At 34.2% G+C, this 14,684-nt stretch overlaps 1 protein-coding gene across 20 annotated transcripts in view; it reads left to right on the forward strand.

The window, feature by feature from the left end:
* Positions 1–14,684, forward strand: part of Alas (5-aminolevulinate synthase) — a 440,304-nt gene that overhangs the window by 350,830 nt on the left and 74,790 nt on the right. For all 20 annotated transcript variants that reach the window (XM_069838039.1, XM_069838041.1, XM_069838053.1 and 17 more), the window contains 2 exons: positions 33–243; positions 1,104–1,288. In XM_069838039.1, coding sequence (XP_069694140.1) covers positions 33–243; positions 1,104–1,288 — 396 coding nt within the window. The remainder of the gene's footprint in view (positions 1–32; positions 244–1,103; positions 1,289–14,684) is intronic.

Raw genomic sequence — 14,684 nt, forward strand, 5'->3', positions numbered from 1 at the left:
GGTTTACTTCATGATTTCATGCAATATTTCAGGTGAAATATTTTCGTACGAAGAGTTTTTCCATGAACAAATAATGCGCAAGAAGAAGGATCATTCATACAGAGTTTTCAGGAAAGTGAATCGATTGGCTTCAGAATTTCCTGGAGCTTATGAATATAGCAGAGGTGAACGGCCAATCACTGTATGGTGTTCTAATGATTACCTGGGTATGTCATGTCATCCTGAGGTTAAGGAGGCAGTTAGGTAAGAAAATAAATCATACCTGTATTTGTTCATTTACTCTTACTGCCTTCAGTTTTACTACAAATAGTAGTGAAAGAAAGTATTTTTAAGTTTCATGTACCGGTAGTCAAAATTATAAGGAATCTTATGCTACTGAATACCTGATCGTTTGACAAGGTGTGAACTAAGAAACTGGGAAGTTAGGGATTTATTCATTCATCTATTTCTTTGTCATAAGATAGTAAAAGTTTAGAAAGGAATGAAAAAAACATTACTTGATTTCTTGACACCAGTGTCACCTTTAGCCACTATAATTTAGAACTTGCTTACAAACTAATGCCATTATTTCTCTTTAAACAGACTTCCTTGTAATATCATTAATTCTGCTCCCATATTCATTCTATGTGTAACAAACGAACTGGTTGAGTTTAAATTCAATGTTGTTAGAAATGTTCTTCATTGCATAAAATGCAAAAATTAAGGAATAAAACTTTTGTACGATTGTTTCTTAAAATTTGTGCCTAAATTAATAAAAATTCATGTTGAATCTTTTGTACACTACTTTTAATACTTGAATATAAATGATTGATTAAATGGCGATCTTACTCGTGTTAATTATGTAAGCATGTGTGGCTTACAGCTGTTTCAGTGCTACTTGACACCATCCTCAGAGCCTTATGTGTCTCGGCGCCATCTCAACTTCGCTGCCTGGCACCAAGACACAGAAGGCTCTGAAGATGGTGTCAAGTAGCAGTGAAACAGCTGTAAGCCACACATGCTTACATAATTAACACGAGCAAGATCGCCATTTAATCAATTATTAATAAAAATTCTATTTTAATGTTTTTTATCTTCTGAAGTTGGGCCCTTTCATATTACAGAAGGGCATTGGAAGTGCATGGAGCTGGTGCTGGGGGCACAAGGAATATTGCAGGGAACTCTCTGAACCATGAGATGTTAGAAGCTGAACTGGCATCGCTCCACAAAAAAGATGCAGCATTGCTCTTTACTTCCTGCTTCGTAGCTAATGATTCCACTTTGTATACACTTGCAAAGGCTCTTCCTGGTGAGTGGAGATGATTGTCATATCTTCTATAAGATTGTTTCTGCTAATCTGTTCTGCCTTACAGTTTACAAATTTACTTAATGCATGTCTTCATATCCTTTTCATTTTTTGGGAATTATGTTCATGTAAGTAATTATAACTTGTTGATATAAACTTATTATCCCTTCACATTGTTTCATGTTTTAATTCCTTTTTTACAGTTACTGTATAATTTTTGTGCTAAGGGAAAACTTTAATTTCATTAAAATTTCATCCTCATCAGTTTGTATTACACTTAAATTTCATAGACTTATTGTAACAATAAATGTACGAAAACAATTGTTATTTAATAAGCGTTTAGTTACATTTCTTACAAATTGTTCCCCATTGTAACTTCTGTTGCTGTCCACTGTTGTCTTACATTTTACACTCCTGCTTAGCATTGTGGACATTATCACCAGAAAAAATAGAAGCTAGATTATGTAAATTTTTCGTCTGAAGTTTCGGTATTGTTAACAGGTAGGATACCGACATCTATGTAAGGGAAACTCTGTAAACTTTTCCCATAATCGAGTGAAAAATGTGGGCGAACATTTTGAAGGATTTAGTTTCCTTGAACAGTGAAGAAGAGTTTTCACAGCATGATCTTTGGGAAGGTGTGATGCTGCCTGAATGGTAAAAGGTGGTTGCTGCAAATCCTCAAAGGGCAACGAAAATAAATAAAGCATACCAATCATTCACCCCTACAAAGTGGTAGTTTTTCTTATTCAAATGTAACCAGACTTTGTACACAAAACTAGTATGGTACGACACTTGTAACTAATATACTATATTTTGTGAAAATCTGCTATATAGGAGACAAGTTATTATTTTTTATAAATTCATCCCTATAAAGGGATAGTTTTTCTTATACAAATGAAACCAGACTTAATACACAAAACAAGTGTGATACTTGTAACTAGTATACAGTACTATATTTTGTGAAAATCTGCTAGATAAAGGATAATATAAGAAGACATATTTATGTTTCAACTCTTAAGAGCAGACCTCATTTCACTGATCCAGCAGATTTTCGTAATTCATTTTAGGTCGCTCTAAAAATGACATAATGTACAATCTATATTCATATTTATTATCATCATATGGCTTTCAGGTAGTAGTTTCTCTCACTTCTGTACACAGTTCACCACTACACTTCATTACATTCAATCACATATCGTAATACATTTCTCCTATCGTCTATATCTCCCCATATCCTCCAATTACAAAAAGTTAAACCCTATTTGTCTATTTTCTTTCTTTATCCTTTGTGCTATACAGTATTTTCAAGTCTTCACCTTCTTTATCTTTCCTCAGTCCCATTCCCGAATACTATATAATACTAGCTACCTTATTCTTGTTTACAGACATTCTCGGCTACAATTTACTCATCCATCTGTATTACTATCATTGTCATCAATCGTTACTGTTATCCCTAATTTTCTGTTTATCTTAAAACCTTTTTATCTGACTAGTATTCACTAATTCTTTACTTTCTCATCTACATTACCGTATTATATTACTTCTCATTTATTGTTCTAATGTTTGTAATACTTCCTTGTTATTACTTGTTCAATTCACTTATCACTTTTTCACTTTATAGGATAACTTTTACGGTTCACTCTCACTACTTGCACTCACTTTCTACATCCTCCACTTCCCATATTCTTCCTCTCTCAATTACATGAAACCTTAACTATTTCTAACTCTTATTAGCCTCACTACCTTTATTCCTTTTCTTCTCACTGTTTTATTCTATTCATCTACTCATTAACACTTCACTACTTATTCCTCTATCTTATTCTCAGTTTCACTTCAACTACACTAAGTGATCTAATCCTCACATTTTTGACCGCATCTAATACCTCAGACTAAGTCGGAATTATCCTCTAGTTCACTTATTACACTTCACACGTCCTTGTTTGCACTTCCTTGTTTCTTTAACTATCACATAACTTGCTGAACTTTTTTTTTTTACAAGTTTCCTCTAGTTTTTCGCACATCTTTGGTACCCTATCAATATTTCCCATGGTTGCTGGACTTGGATCATCCCCGCTCTCCTTCTCTGTTATATTCTCGACTTCTTTCTTCATTTCGTCGCACTCTCTTTCGTAACTTACACTTAGACTTGCACTCGCAAAGATTCCTTTTCTTATATTCTCCATATTCACCTTAGATGATTCTCCTGTTATTCCCAACCCTGGATTCCTCTCCTTCTTTCCTCTATTATCCCCTCACTTGATTCAAATACATCAACAGCTCTCCCTTCTTCACTAGACTCATTCATCATTATACAGATTAAACCTTGCTTTCTCCTATCATTCACATACGTCTTTACTGCTGTATCCTTTATGCCACTCTTCTTTGAAGTCTGCTTCTCTTTGTCTGCTAGCTTGGTGTTCTGTTTTTTTGCTTCGTGGTTCAATGTCTCCCCATGTATTGTGGGTCCCTATCATCACGGCGTGGCACGTCCTCAGGTTGCGGGTAGAGGAGACGGCCTCCAGATATGGAGGGTAGCTGCGAATATATTGAATAAGCAGTCGTGGACAGTCGATAAGGGGTGGTCCTCCTGCTTGGGGGTTGGGCGAAGGGCTAACAACCCATCACTGTAAAAAACAGCTTGTCACAAAACCTTACACTAAGCCTCGGAATGGGACTGATTCTCTGGCACGACCACAGCAAAGAATAAAGTCATGAGATTTGGTACTGGAACATAATTAGTCTTTATAGAACAGGAGAGGTAACATTAGTAGCAAAAGAACTAGCTAGATACAGAATAGACTTCGTGGGAGTACAAGAGGTTAGATTAGATGGGAATGGCATATCACAAATAGGAGATTACTTGTATTATGGGGAAGGAAACAATAATCACCAATTAGGAACAGGATTCTTTGTTCATAAAAGAATAAAATCAGCATTAAAAAAGGTCGAATTTCAGTGACAGGTTATCGTATTTAGTACTTAAGGGTAGATGATGTGATATCATGGTTATAAATGCTCATGCCCCTACAGAAGAGAAAGACGACCATATAAAGGATAGCTTCTATGAGCAATTGGAACACACTTTTGGTCAGTTATCTAGATATCACATGAAAATTTTATTGGGGATTTCAATGCTGAAATAGGACGGGAGGATATTTTTAAACCAGCTATTGAAAAACAAAGCTTACACTTAACTAGTAATGACAATGGAGTTAGGTTAGTTAACTTAGCGACATCAAAAAATTTAATTGTCAAAAGTACAACATTTCTCCATAAGGATATACATAAATATACTTGGACTTCTCCAGATGGATTGACACACAGCCAAATAGATCACATCTTGATAGATAAACAAAGACATATTAGTATAGCAGACATTCGAACTTTCAGGGGGACAGGCTGTAATTCTGACCATTATTGGGTAATTTGAGAATTAAAAGAAAGACTATTAGTAACCAAGCAAGTAGAGCAACAAGTTAGTATTAGTAGATTCAGTATCCTGAAATTAAAGGACGAAGAAAATAAGCAACATTATCGGGTCGAAATTTCAAATAGGTTTGCCACTTTAGAAAGCAGCAACGAAGTTAAGAAAGAGTTAGATGTTAATAATGTTTGGGAAAATATCAGAGATAGTATCAGTTATTGTAGCTGAGCAGAGCATACGTTATTATCAAACTAAGAGAAGGAACTGTGGATTGATGAAGATTGTTAGATGGTAGTAGAAAGAAGAAAACAGGCAAAATTGAAATTCTTGCAGGATGCAGTTGAGGCAAATAGAAATAATTATTGTGGCAACTATGCTGGAATGTTCTCGCTGCCTCAGGAGTCGAGCACACGTCCGGCAGAAAGAGGGAGAGCTCGGCGGTTGCTGGGCACGGCAAAGGAAGTTGCGCACGCATCTACAGTGGGTGATCAAATTATTAGGGACACTTGGTAAAAGTAGGAATTTTATGTTCAAATTCACATAAAACATAAGTAATTCGGATTTTCTCAGCTGGAAAAGTTTTATTACTCTAAATAGTGTTTTATAAACAATATTATTACATATTTAATTGTCTAATAATGAATAAAGAATGAAATAAACAAGAAAACCAATATTTTGTCACACATCCCTTTTCAGCAATTACAGTTTTAACTCTCTTTGGCATACTAGAAATGCATTTAAGACAATTGTTTTTAATTTCTTTGCTGTGATGCCACACTTTGATCAGTTTTTCTATTAAATGTTGTTTATTTGTAATAATTTATGAATGAACTTTCCTCTTCATTAGCTCCCAAATATTTTCAATCGGATTAAGGTCCAGAGAGTTACCAGGCCAATCCAGAACCCTAATTTTTTGTCAGACAGGAATTTTGTCACCTTATTTGCCTTGTGACAGGGCGCAGAGTCGTGCATGAACACAAAATCACCATCTGGAAACCATTCACGGACTTGTGAAACAAGCCGTTCCTTCAGAACCTTTATGTATTGATATTGTCTCATCATTCCTTGAACAAAATACAGGCGACCAGTTCCATGATCACTAATCACAGACCACACCATGATGCTTAGAGGATGTTTAACAGTCTTCTACATAGAAAGGCGCCAATGAGAGATGCTGGAATCAACTCATCTTCTATGACAACCCGTCGGAGGATCAAAGAGTTAGGGTTTTCATGTCGCTCTCCAACCAAGAAACCATTCCTGAAACCATACATGGTGAAGAAGCGTCTCTCTTGGGCAAAGCAGCATCAATCTTGGACTGTGGATGATTGGAAAAAAGTGAGTTGTTTGTCATTCACATGATTTCTTTGTTAGTCACAATTTTGCTTTGTGCAAATATGTTTTATGTACTGTTACTTTCTTTTTTCAGGTGTGTTTTTCAGATCAATCTGCCATACAGATACTTTCTGACAAATCTCTGTTCGTTAGAAGGCGTGAAGGTGAAAAGTACAATAATGACTGCATTGTGAAGACTGTTAAACATCCTCTAAGCATCACGGTGTGGTCTGTGATTAATGGTCATGGAATTGGTCGCCTGTATTTTGTTCAAGGAATGATGAGACAATATCAATATATAAAGGTTCTGAAGGAACGGCTTCTTGCACAAGTCCGTGAATGGTTTCCAGACGATTATTTTGGGTTCATGCACGACTCTGCGCCCTGTCACAAGGCAAATAAGGTGACAAAATTCCTGTCTGACAAAAAATTAGGGTTCTGGATTGGCCTGGTAACTCTCTGGACCTTAATCCGATTGAAAATATTTGGGAGCTAGTGAAGAGGAAAGTTCATTCAGAAATTGTTATAAATAAACTATCTTTAATAGAAAAACTGATCAATGTGTGGCATCACAGCAAAGAAATTAAAAACAATTGTATCCAATGCATTTCTATTATGCCAAATAGAGTTAAAGCTGTAATTGCTGCAAAGGGATGTGTGACAAAATATTAGTTTCCTTGTTTATTTCATTCCATATTCATTATTACACAATTAAATATGTAATAATATTGTTTATAAAACACTATTTAGAGTAATAAGGCTTTTCCAATTGAGAAAATCCGAATTACTTGTGTTTTATGTGGATTTGAAGATGAAATTCCTACTTTTACCAAGTGTCCCTAATAATTTGATCACCCACTGTAGTGCAAGGGAAGCTGTGGTGTGACGCGAAGCAAGGGTGGGGAAGCTGGAAGTTTCGAAAAGCTACGCGAGCCGATTGTTGGAGAAACTGCAGGATACCGTAGTTTCTGGAAAGTATGATTTACTAACAAAATAAAAGCGCGAGCAGTTCAGAAATTCAGTCAGTCTTGTAAAGCAGCAGTGAACAAGCAAGGAAGCCAGCCTTCGAGACCGGAGTTCTACGTGAGGAGGACCGCAACTTTGGCAGCGACCAGGCGAGTGCAGCGTATCTGAAAGTCTTGAGTTCGAAGTTCAGTGGACTGTCCCTGGAAGTCTTGGGTTCGATATACTGTGAACTTGAGTGAATGAGCTAGAAGAACTAGCCAAGGCAAACGAACTGTGAACTGAGAATTGACAGTTTTGTTTTATAAATAGTGCTTTGTGAACATTAGTTGAGATTAGGAGTACATTGTTGTTTTCAATAATCTAAGTGAATTGTCATTGTCGTCTGTGGAGTGCAATAACGAATACTGTGTTGCTGTGTGGAGTGAAATACCCATTGTTGATGGGAGTGTTTAAATTCAGAAATAGAAAGCCATTATTGTTGTGAATAAAAGTAACATTATTATTGTGTTGAATTTAAAAGTCACATTATTTTAATGAAAGACATGAAGCAAGTCGTACACCTAGGAATAAAAAGAGAGATTACTTGAAGGAAAAACTGAATGAGGTAGAAACAAATAGTAAAAATAAAAACATTCGAGATTTATATAATGATATAAAGGAAGGAAGGATCAGGCGAAGTAAACATGATCAAGGATGAGAATGGTGACTTGCTTGCAGACTCTCATTCAATCCTGAACAGATGGAAGAACTATCTTAGGCAACTACTACATGTACATAGGCCAAATAGAAATGATCAGGATGAAGTTCAGATACAAATTGCTGAGCCATTTATACCCGAACCCATACTTTCTGAAGTCGAAATTGCGATAGAAAATCTGAAAAAGTACAAAGTCTCCAGGTATTGATCAAATTCCAGCAGAATTAATACAGAGGGTGGAAACGCATTATCCAGCGAAATTTATAAGCTTGTACTTGCTATTTGGAAAAGGGAATTGTTCCAGAACAATGGAAGGATTCCATAATTGTATCTATCTTTTAAGAAGGGGGACAAGACTAACTGTAATAACTTTCGAGGAATGTCACTTCTGTTGATATACAAAATTTTGTCCAATATTCTTTTGAGAAGATTAACTCCATATGTAGATGAACTTATTGGAGATCATCAGTGTGGTTTTACACGTAATAGATCGACTATTGATCAGATTTTATATTCGACAGATATAGGAGAAAAATGGGAGTATAAGAGTACAGTACATCAATTATTCATAGATTTAAAAAGGAATATGACTCGGATAAGAGAGAAGTTTTATATAACATTCTTATTGAATTTGATATTCCTAAGAAACTAGTTTGATTAATTAAAATGTGTCTCAGTGAAACTTACAGCAGAGTGCATATAGACCAGCTTCTGTCTGATGCTTTTCCAATTGACTGCCGGCTAAAGCAAGGAGATGCACTATCACCTTTACTTTTTAACTTCGCTCTAGAACAATGGTTCCCAACCTTTTTTGACTGACGACACACTTTACCGAATGTCCACGATTTCGCGACACACTTATTTATTGATAATACTAATATAATAATAACAACCAGTCACAATGACTTTGAAAATGGCAGTTCTAAATGTCTTTTTAATTTATTAGACACCATCGACTGATTTGACGAAACTTTCCCGCATATAAGACACTCGGGATTTTGTTTATATTCATCTCCATGTCACGTAAAACCATATTGCAAGTATTCATCACTATATTTACGAAACGCAGTACATTTTTGTGAACCCTTTTCACTCACATTATTTGAATTAGCACTGCTGTGATCTAACCCAGAACTCGATTCAGATTGCCTTTTTCGAATTCAAAATTTGTCCATGATAAAATCTAAATAGTGGGATTATTTTATCAAAAGTGCTTTATCACCTCCTCACACGTACTATATACTGAAACTGACCAATATGTTCTGACGATTCTAAATTCTGTTTATTACTAAGTGGGAAGAGTAAACGAATTATTAAACATTATTGCAGGTGTTCACTTTCATTCGAATTACCACCAGGCAGAAAAATTGAACTCAACATTGTTGCATTGGTAAATTCTGTCTCAAAATAAAATGTACCATATCAGAGACTCCATTGTAAATAAAAAAAAATGCGTTGTAAAGAGACTTTCTGGATGACATAAAATTTATTTTTGAATTCGAAAATTTCGCGACACACTGGTTGGGAACCCCTGCTCTAGAATATGCCATTAGGAAAGTTCAGGATAACAGAGAGGGTTTGAAATTGAATGAGTTACATCAGCTTCTTGTCTATGCGGTTACATGAATATGTTAGGAGAAAATCCAGAACGATTAGGGAAAACAAGGAAATTTTATTTGAAGCAAGTAAAGAGATAGGTTTGAAAGGAAACCCCAAAAATACGTATGTGATTATGTCTCGTGACCAGAATATTCTACTAAATGGAAATATAAAAATTGAAGATTTATCCTTCGAAGAGGTGGAAAAATTCAAATGTCTTGGAGCAACAGTAACAAATATAAATGACACTCGGGAGGGAATGAAATGCAGAATAAATATGCGAAATGCATGTTTTTATTCGGTTGAGGAGCTTTTTTCATCTAGTCTGCTGTCAAAAAATCTTAAAGTTAGAATTTATGTAACAGTTATATTACCGGTTGTTCTGTATGGTTGTGAAACTTTGACTCTCACTTTGAGAGAAGAACGGAGATTAAGGGTGTTTGGAAATAAGGTCTTAGGAAAATATTTGGGACTAAAAGGGATGAAGTTACAGCAGAATGGAGAAAGTTACGCAATGTGGAACTGCATGCATTGTATTCTTCACCTGACATAATTAGGAACATTAAATCCAAATGTTTGAGATGGGCAGGGCATGTAGCATGTATGGGCGAATCCAGAAATGCATATAGAGTGTTAGTTGGGAGGCTGGAGGGAAAAAGACCTTTGGGGAGGCCGAGACGTAGATGGGAAGATAATATTAAAATGGATTTGAGGGAGGTGGGATGTGATGATAGAGACTGGATTAATCTTGCACGGGATAGGGACCGATGGTGGGCTTATGTGAGGGTGGCAATGAACCTGCAGGTTCCTTAGAATCCATTTGTAAGTAAGGTTTAATGTCTCCTTTCTGCATTTGTCGCCTTCTTGCTCTGACTCCTGATTCATCATTTTTCATTCCATTCTTCTCATCATGTTCGGATTCTAACATCTGTTTTGTCCCTTTACTCGGTATTAAACCAAACCATTGCTTTTTCAACATTTCTTTACTTCCCACATTATCATCATCATCAGTATCATGGATTAAGCCTTATAAGGGTCGTTCCAGTCTCTTTTTTTTTTAACACTGTAGAGCTCATTTGGTTTTTGGTCTACCAACATTTCTTCTACCTTTTGGGTTATAGTTCATCATCAGTTTTGGTATGCAGTCTGCTTCCATTCTTTGTATATGTTGTTTCCAATCGTTTCTATATTGTTTTATTCTGTCTATTAATTTAAAAATGCTTAGTTCCCCCCTTATATCTTCACTTCTTTTCGTATCCAATAAGGTGTAACCTGCAACAGATCTCAGAAATTTCATCTTTGCTGCTTCTATTCTTCTTTCTTCTTTTTTAGTCAGGATCCAATATTCAGACCCATAAAGCAACATTGGCACTACCATTACCTTATAACATTTAATTTTCGTTTCTTTTTAGGGATCTGTTATTAACACCGCATACATAGCTTGTTTTGAATATCTTCATTCTTCATATAAGAAATGTTGCACCCAAGATAATTGAAACAATTTATTTGTTCAATAATTTTTCCTTTCAAGACAATTTTGGCTCTTAATGTATCTGCTCCTCTAAATGCTATTTTTTTTTTTAATTGAAATATTTAAGCTAAAATGTTTACTTATATTATGTAAATGGAATAGAACCCTCTGTGCCCCGATTTCAGAACTGAATATTAAAACTTGGTCATCCGCAAAGAGCAATGTATCTAAGAATATATATTTTTTTAAATTTTGAAATGTTCATTTAAATCCATCTGCCATTCCATTATGATTTTGTTAATATAAACATTAAAAAGTGATGGTGAAAGTGGACACCCTTGTCTTACTGCTTTATTTATTGTTGCTGCTATATTCTTTCTTTCCATTGATGTCGTTCCAATTGCAATTTTATTCTGAACATATAAATTTTTAATTGCTGATATTAAATGTTGTGAAATACCTTTCTGTTTCATTATGATCCATAGTTTGTTTCTGCAAACATTTTGAAATGCTTTTTTATAATCTACAAAAATCATGTATGTTGGTAGGTTGTGTTCTCTGTGTGTGTCTATTATTTGATTTATGGAGAATATACAATCGGCACAAGATCTTCCTTTCCTAAATCCATTTTGACTTTCTGAAAGCATGTTTTCTCTTATGATATGAAGTCGAGCCTTTAATATTGACGCATGTATTCAAAATGCTTATTCCTCTATAATTAGAGCAATTTTTCTTATCTCATATATTGGACATATTTTCCCTACTCTCCATTCTTCAGGTATGTATTTCCAACATATGTTCATCAAATCTAATAATCTGTATTTCAGTGGTTATGAAGAATATTTTATTAATTCACTGTTAATATTACCTGCTCCCGGAGATTTTTTATTCTTAAAAGTGTTAAGAGCTAATATTAATTAATCAAAAGTAATAGGATCTACGTTTTTATCTATATGTATTGAAATTTCTTCTTCTTTTTCTTCCTTTTCTGTCCAGAGATCCTGATAATAATGTAGCCATGTTTCTTCTGGCATTAGATTTAGTTGTAGATTATCTCTTTCTTCTCCAGAAAATTACAGGCCCATATCACTTCTACCAGTCTTCTCTAAAATCTTTGAAAAAGTAATGTATAAAAGATTATATCATCATCTAGAAAGATACAACATTTTAGTCCCAGAGCAATTTGGATTTAGGAAAAATAAAGGCACGGAAAATGCAACATTTAGTTTGACAAAATTCTGGAGGCAGTTAATAAAAAATTACAAGTTGGAGGGATTTTCTGTGATTTGTCCAAAGCCTTTGACTGTATAAATCATAAAGTGCTGCTAGATAAATTAGATTATTATGGAATTAAAGGTGTTGTACACCAATGGTTTTACTCATATCTCATAGATAGGAAACAGAAAGTCGAAATCAATACAACTATGAAATCTGCCTCTGCATGGGGAACTATTAATAATGGAATTCCTCAAGGATCAATATTAGGTCCCCTACTTTTTGTAGTGTTCATAAATGATCTTGCCCCCCTAATAAAAGATCTAGGTCATCCCACATTATTTGCAGATGACACAAGTATAGTAATTACAGCCAATAACTCCAACACATTCCAATCTTCAACAGAGGAAATTCTCTTCAAAATATGTGACTGGTTCTCAGTCAATAAATTAGTATTAAATTGTAACAAAACTAACATAATTCAATTTAAATCCTGTCCAAATTCAACCTCGCAAATTTCTAGCGCAATAATTAACAATAGATCCCTATTAGAAACAACAATAACCAAATTTCTTGGCTTAAAAATCGATAATGTGTTAAATTGGAAAAATCATATTAAAGAAATTACCCGCAAACTAAATTCAGCATGTTTTGCTATTAGATCTATGCAAAAGATAGTAAATATCAATACCTTAAAAACAATATACTTTGCATACTTTCACACGATAATGAGTTTTGGAATAATATTCTGGGGAAATTCCACAGATAGTAACAGTATATTCCTATTATAAAAAAGAGTAATTAGAATAATAGTAGGTGCCAAATCTAGGGAATCTTGTAGGGCTATTTTCAAAAAACTACAAATAATGCCCATGGCTTGTCAATATATCTTTTCATTAATAATCTTCCTCTAATGTAATCGTGAAAACTTTGTAACTAATTCAACAGTTCATAGCCTAAATACAGGTCAAAAAAATGACTTTCATACTCCATTGGCAAGTCTATCATGCTATCAAAAAGGAGTGCATTTTATGGCAGTAAAAATTTTTAATAGCCTCCCAATCAATATAAAAAATGAAACTCAAAACATAAGATTATTTAGAGCCAAATTAAAGAAGTACCTTATTTCTCACGCCTTCTATTCTGTAGGTGAATTCATGACATTCAATAACGCTTCATGAAATTGATACTAAAACTTTCTGTTGTACTAGTAGACTATATTGTAAATCTCTTCTGTATATATTTGATCTAGACTGTGACTATAAATTAAGACTTTATAATAGTATTAAGTTTTTTGACTTGTTCCATATTCTAGCTGTGAAGCAATGTATGAATACCATGGAATGTTAATAAATACAATACAATACATGTGTTAAAATTTTATAAGCTTTATCCTGTCTGCCATGAACATCATATTCTATATCATTTATATATTTATCCCAGGAGTTTCTTTTTATTTTCATAACTTCTCTACGGACAATTGCACATTTATGTTTATAGTCAATTAAATTGTCATTGGTTTTGTGATTAAGATATTTTATGTATGCATCTTTCTTCATTTTGATCAGGTTTGCCATATCCTCATTCCATATCTTTAGTCCTCTTCGTTTGTAATTTTTCTTATTTGTTCCTAGCGCTTCTGTTGCTGCCCGTCTTATTATTTCTTTTATTTCTGTCCAGTCCTGATTTATATTATTCTTTATGGGCGTCTCTGTTAGATATAAATTTAGTCGATTTTGATATAACTGTCTAATTAATTCTTTTTATAATAAATTAATTTTAAACATTTCCGGAATCTCTTTGTATGTTTTGGTACTAATATTTCTTTTCCATCTAGATGGAATAGCTAATTTTGAAATTAGTAATTAATGGTCTGAGTTTATATCACAGCCTCTAAAAACTCCAGTGTCTAGAACTAATTTTGAGCATTTTGTATTTACTAGGGTATAATCTATTATACTTCTGTAGCCTCTTGTGCTCCAAGTGTATTTGTGTATATCTTTGTGGGGGAAAATGAATTTGTTATTTTTAAGCTATTAAAATTTGCAACATTGATTAAAAGTTTTCCATTGTTATTTAATGTTATTTCCCCATGTTTATCCATTACATTCTGTATGGGTTTATTGCCATTCGTGCATTTAGGTCTCCTGCTGTTACTAAATAATCGTTAGGATTTATATTGTTAACTACTGTCTGGAGATCTTCATAGAATTCTGCAGCTTCTTCTGGCCTACCTTCTTCTGGACTATAAACCCCTACTATTGTGATGTATCCTCTTACTACCTTTAGACGTAGTTTTATAATTCTTTAATTTATAAATTCATAGTTATCAATTCTATTTCTCCAGTTTCTCTTAATCAGTATTGCTATTCCCACTGAAGCTCTTTTTTCTTGTGGTACTCCATGATAAATTATAAAATATCTTTTTAATTCATAAGAACCTTTAAGTTTCTTTTTTGTTTCTGGTATAACAGCAATATCGACCTTCATATTCTCAAGTTCTTTCTCCAGTTCGGTTTCTTTGTTTGCGATTCCTCTAGGGTTCCAAGTTTCAATTTTTATCATTTCCGATCTTCCTAATGCATTATTCCTTTTTGTAGCTGTAGTCAACAAATGAGCAGCCGTGTTATCCTTTCAGAGACATTTAGTAATGAAAATGTTCCCTGGATTTGTTACTGGCATCCTGCAG

Source organism: Periplaneta americana, chromosome 10 (assembly GCF_040183065.1).
Source record: "Periplaneta americana isolate PAMFEO1 chromosome 10, P.americana_PAMFEO1_priV1, whole genome shotgun sequence".
NCBI lineage: Eukaryota > Metazoa > Arthropoda > Insecta > Blattodea > Blattidae > Periplaneta > Periplaneta americana.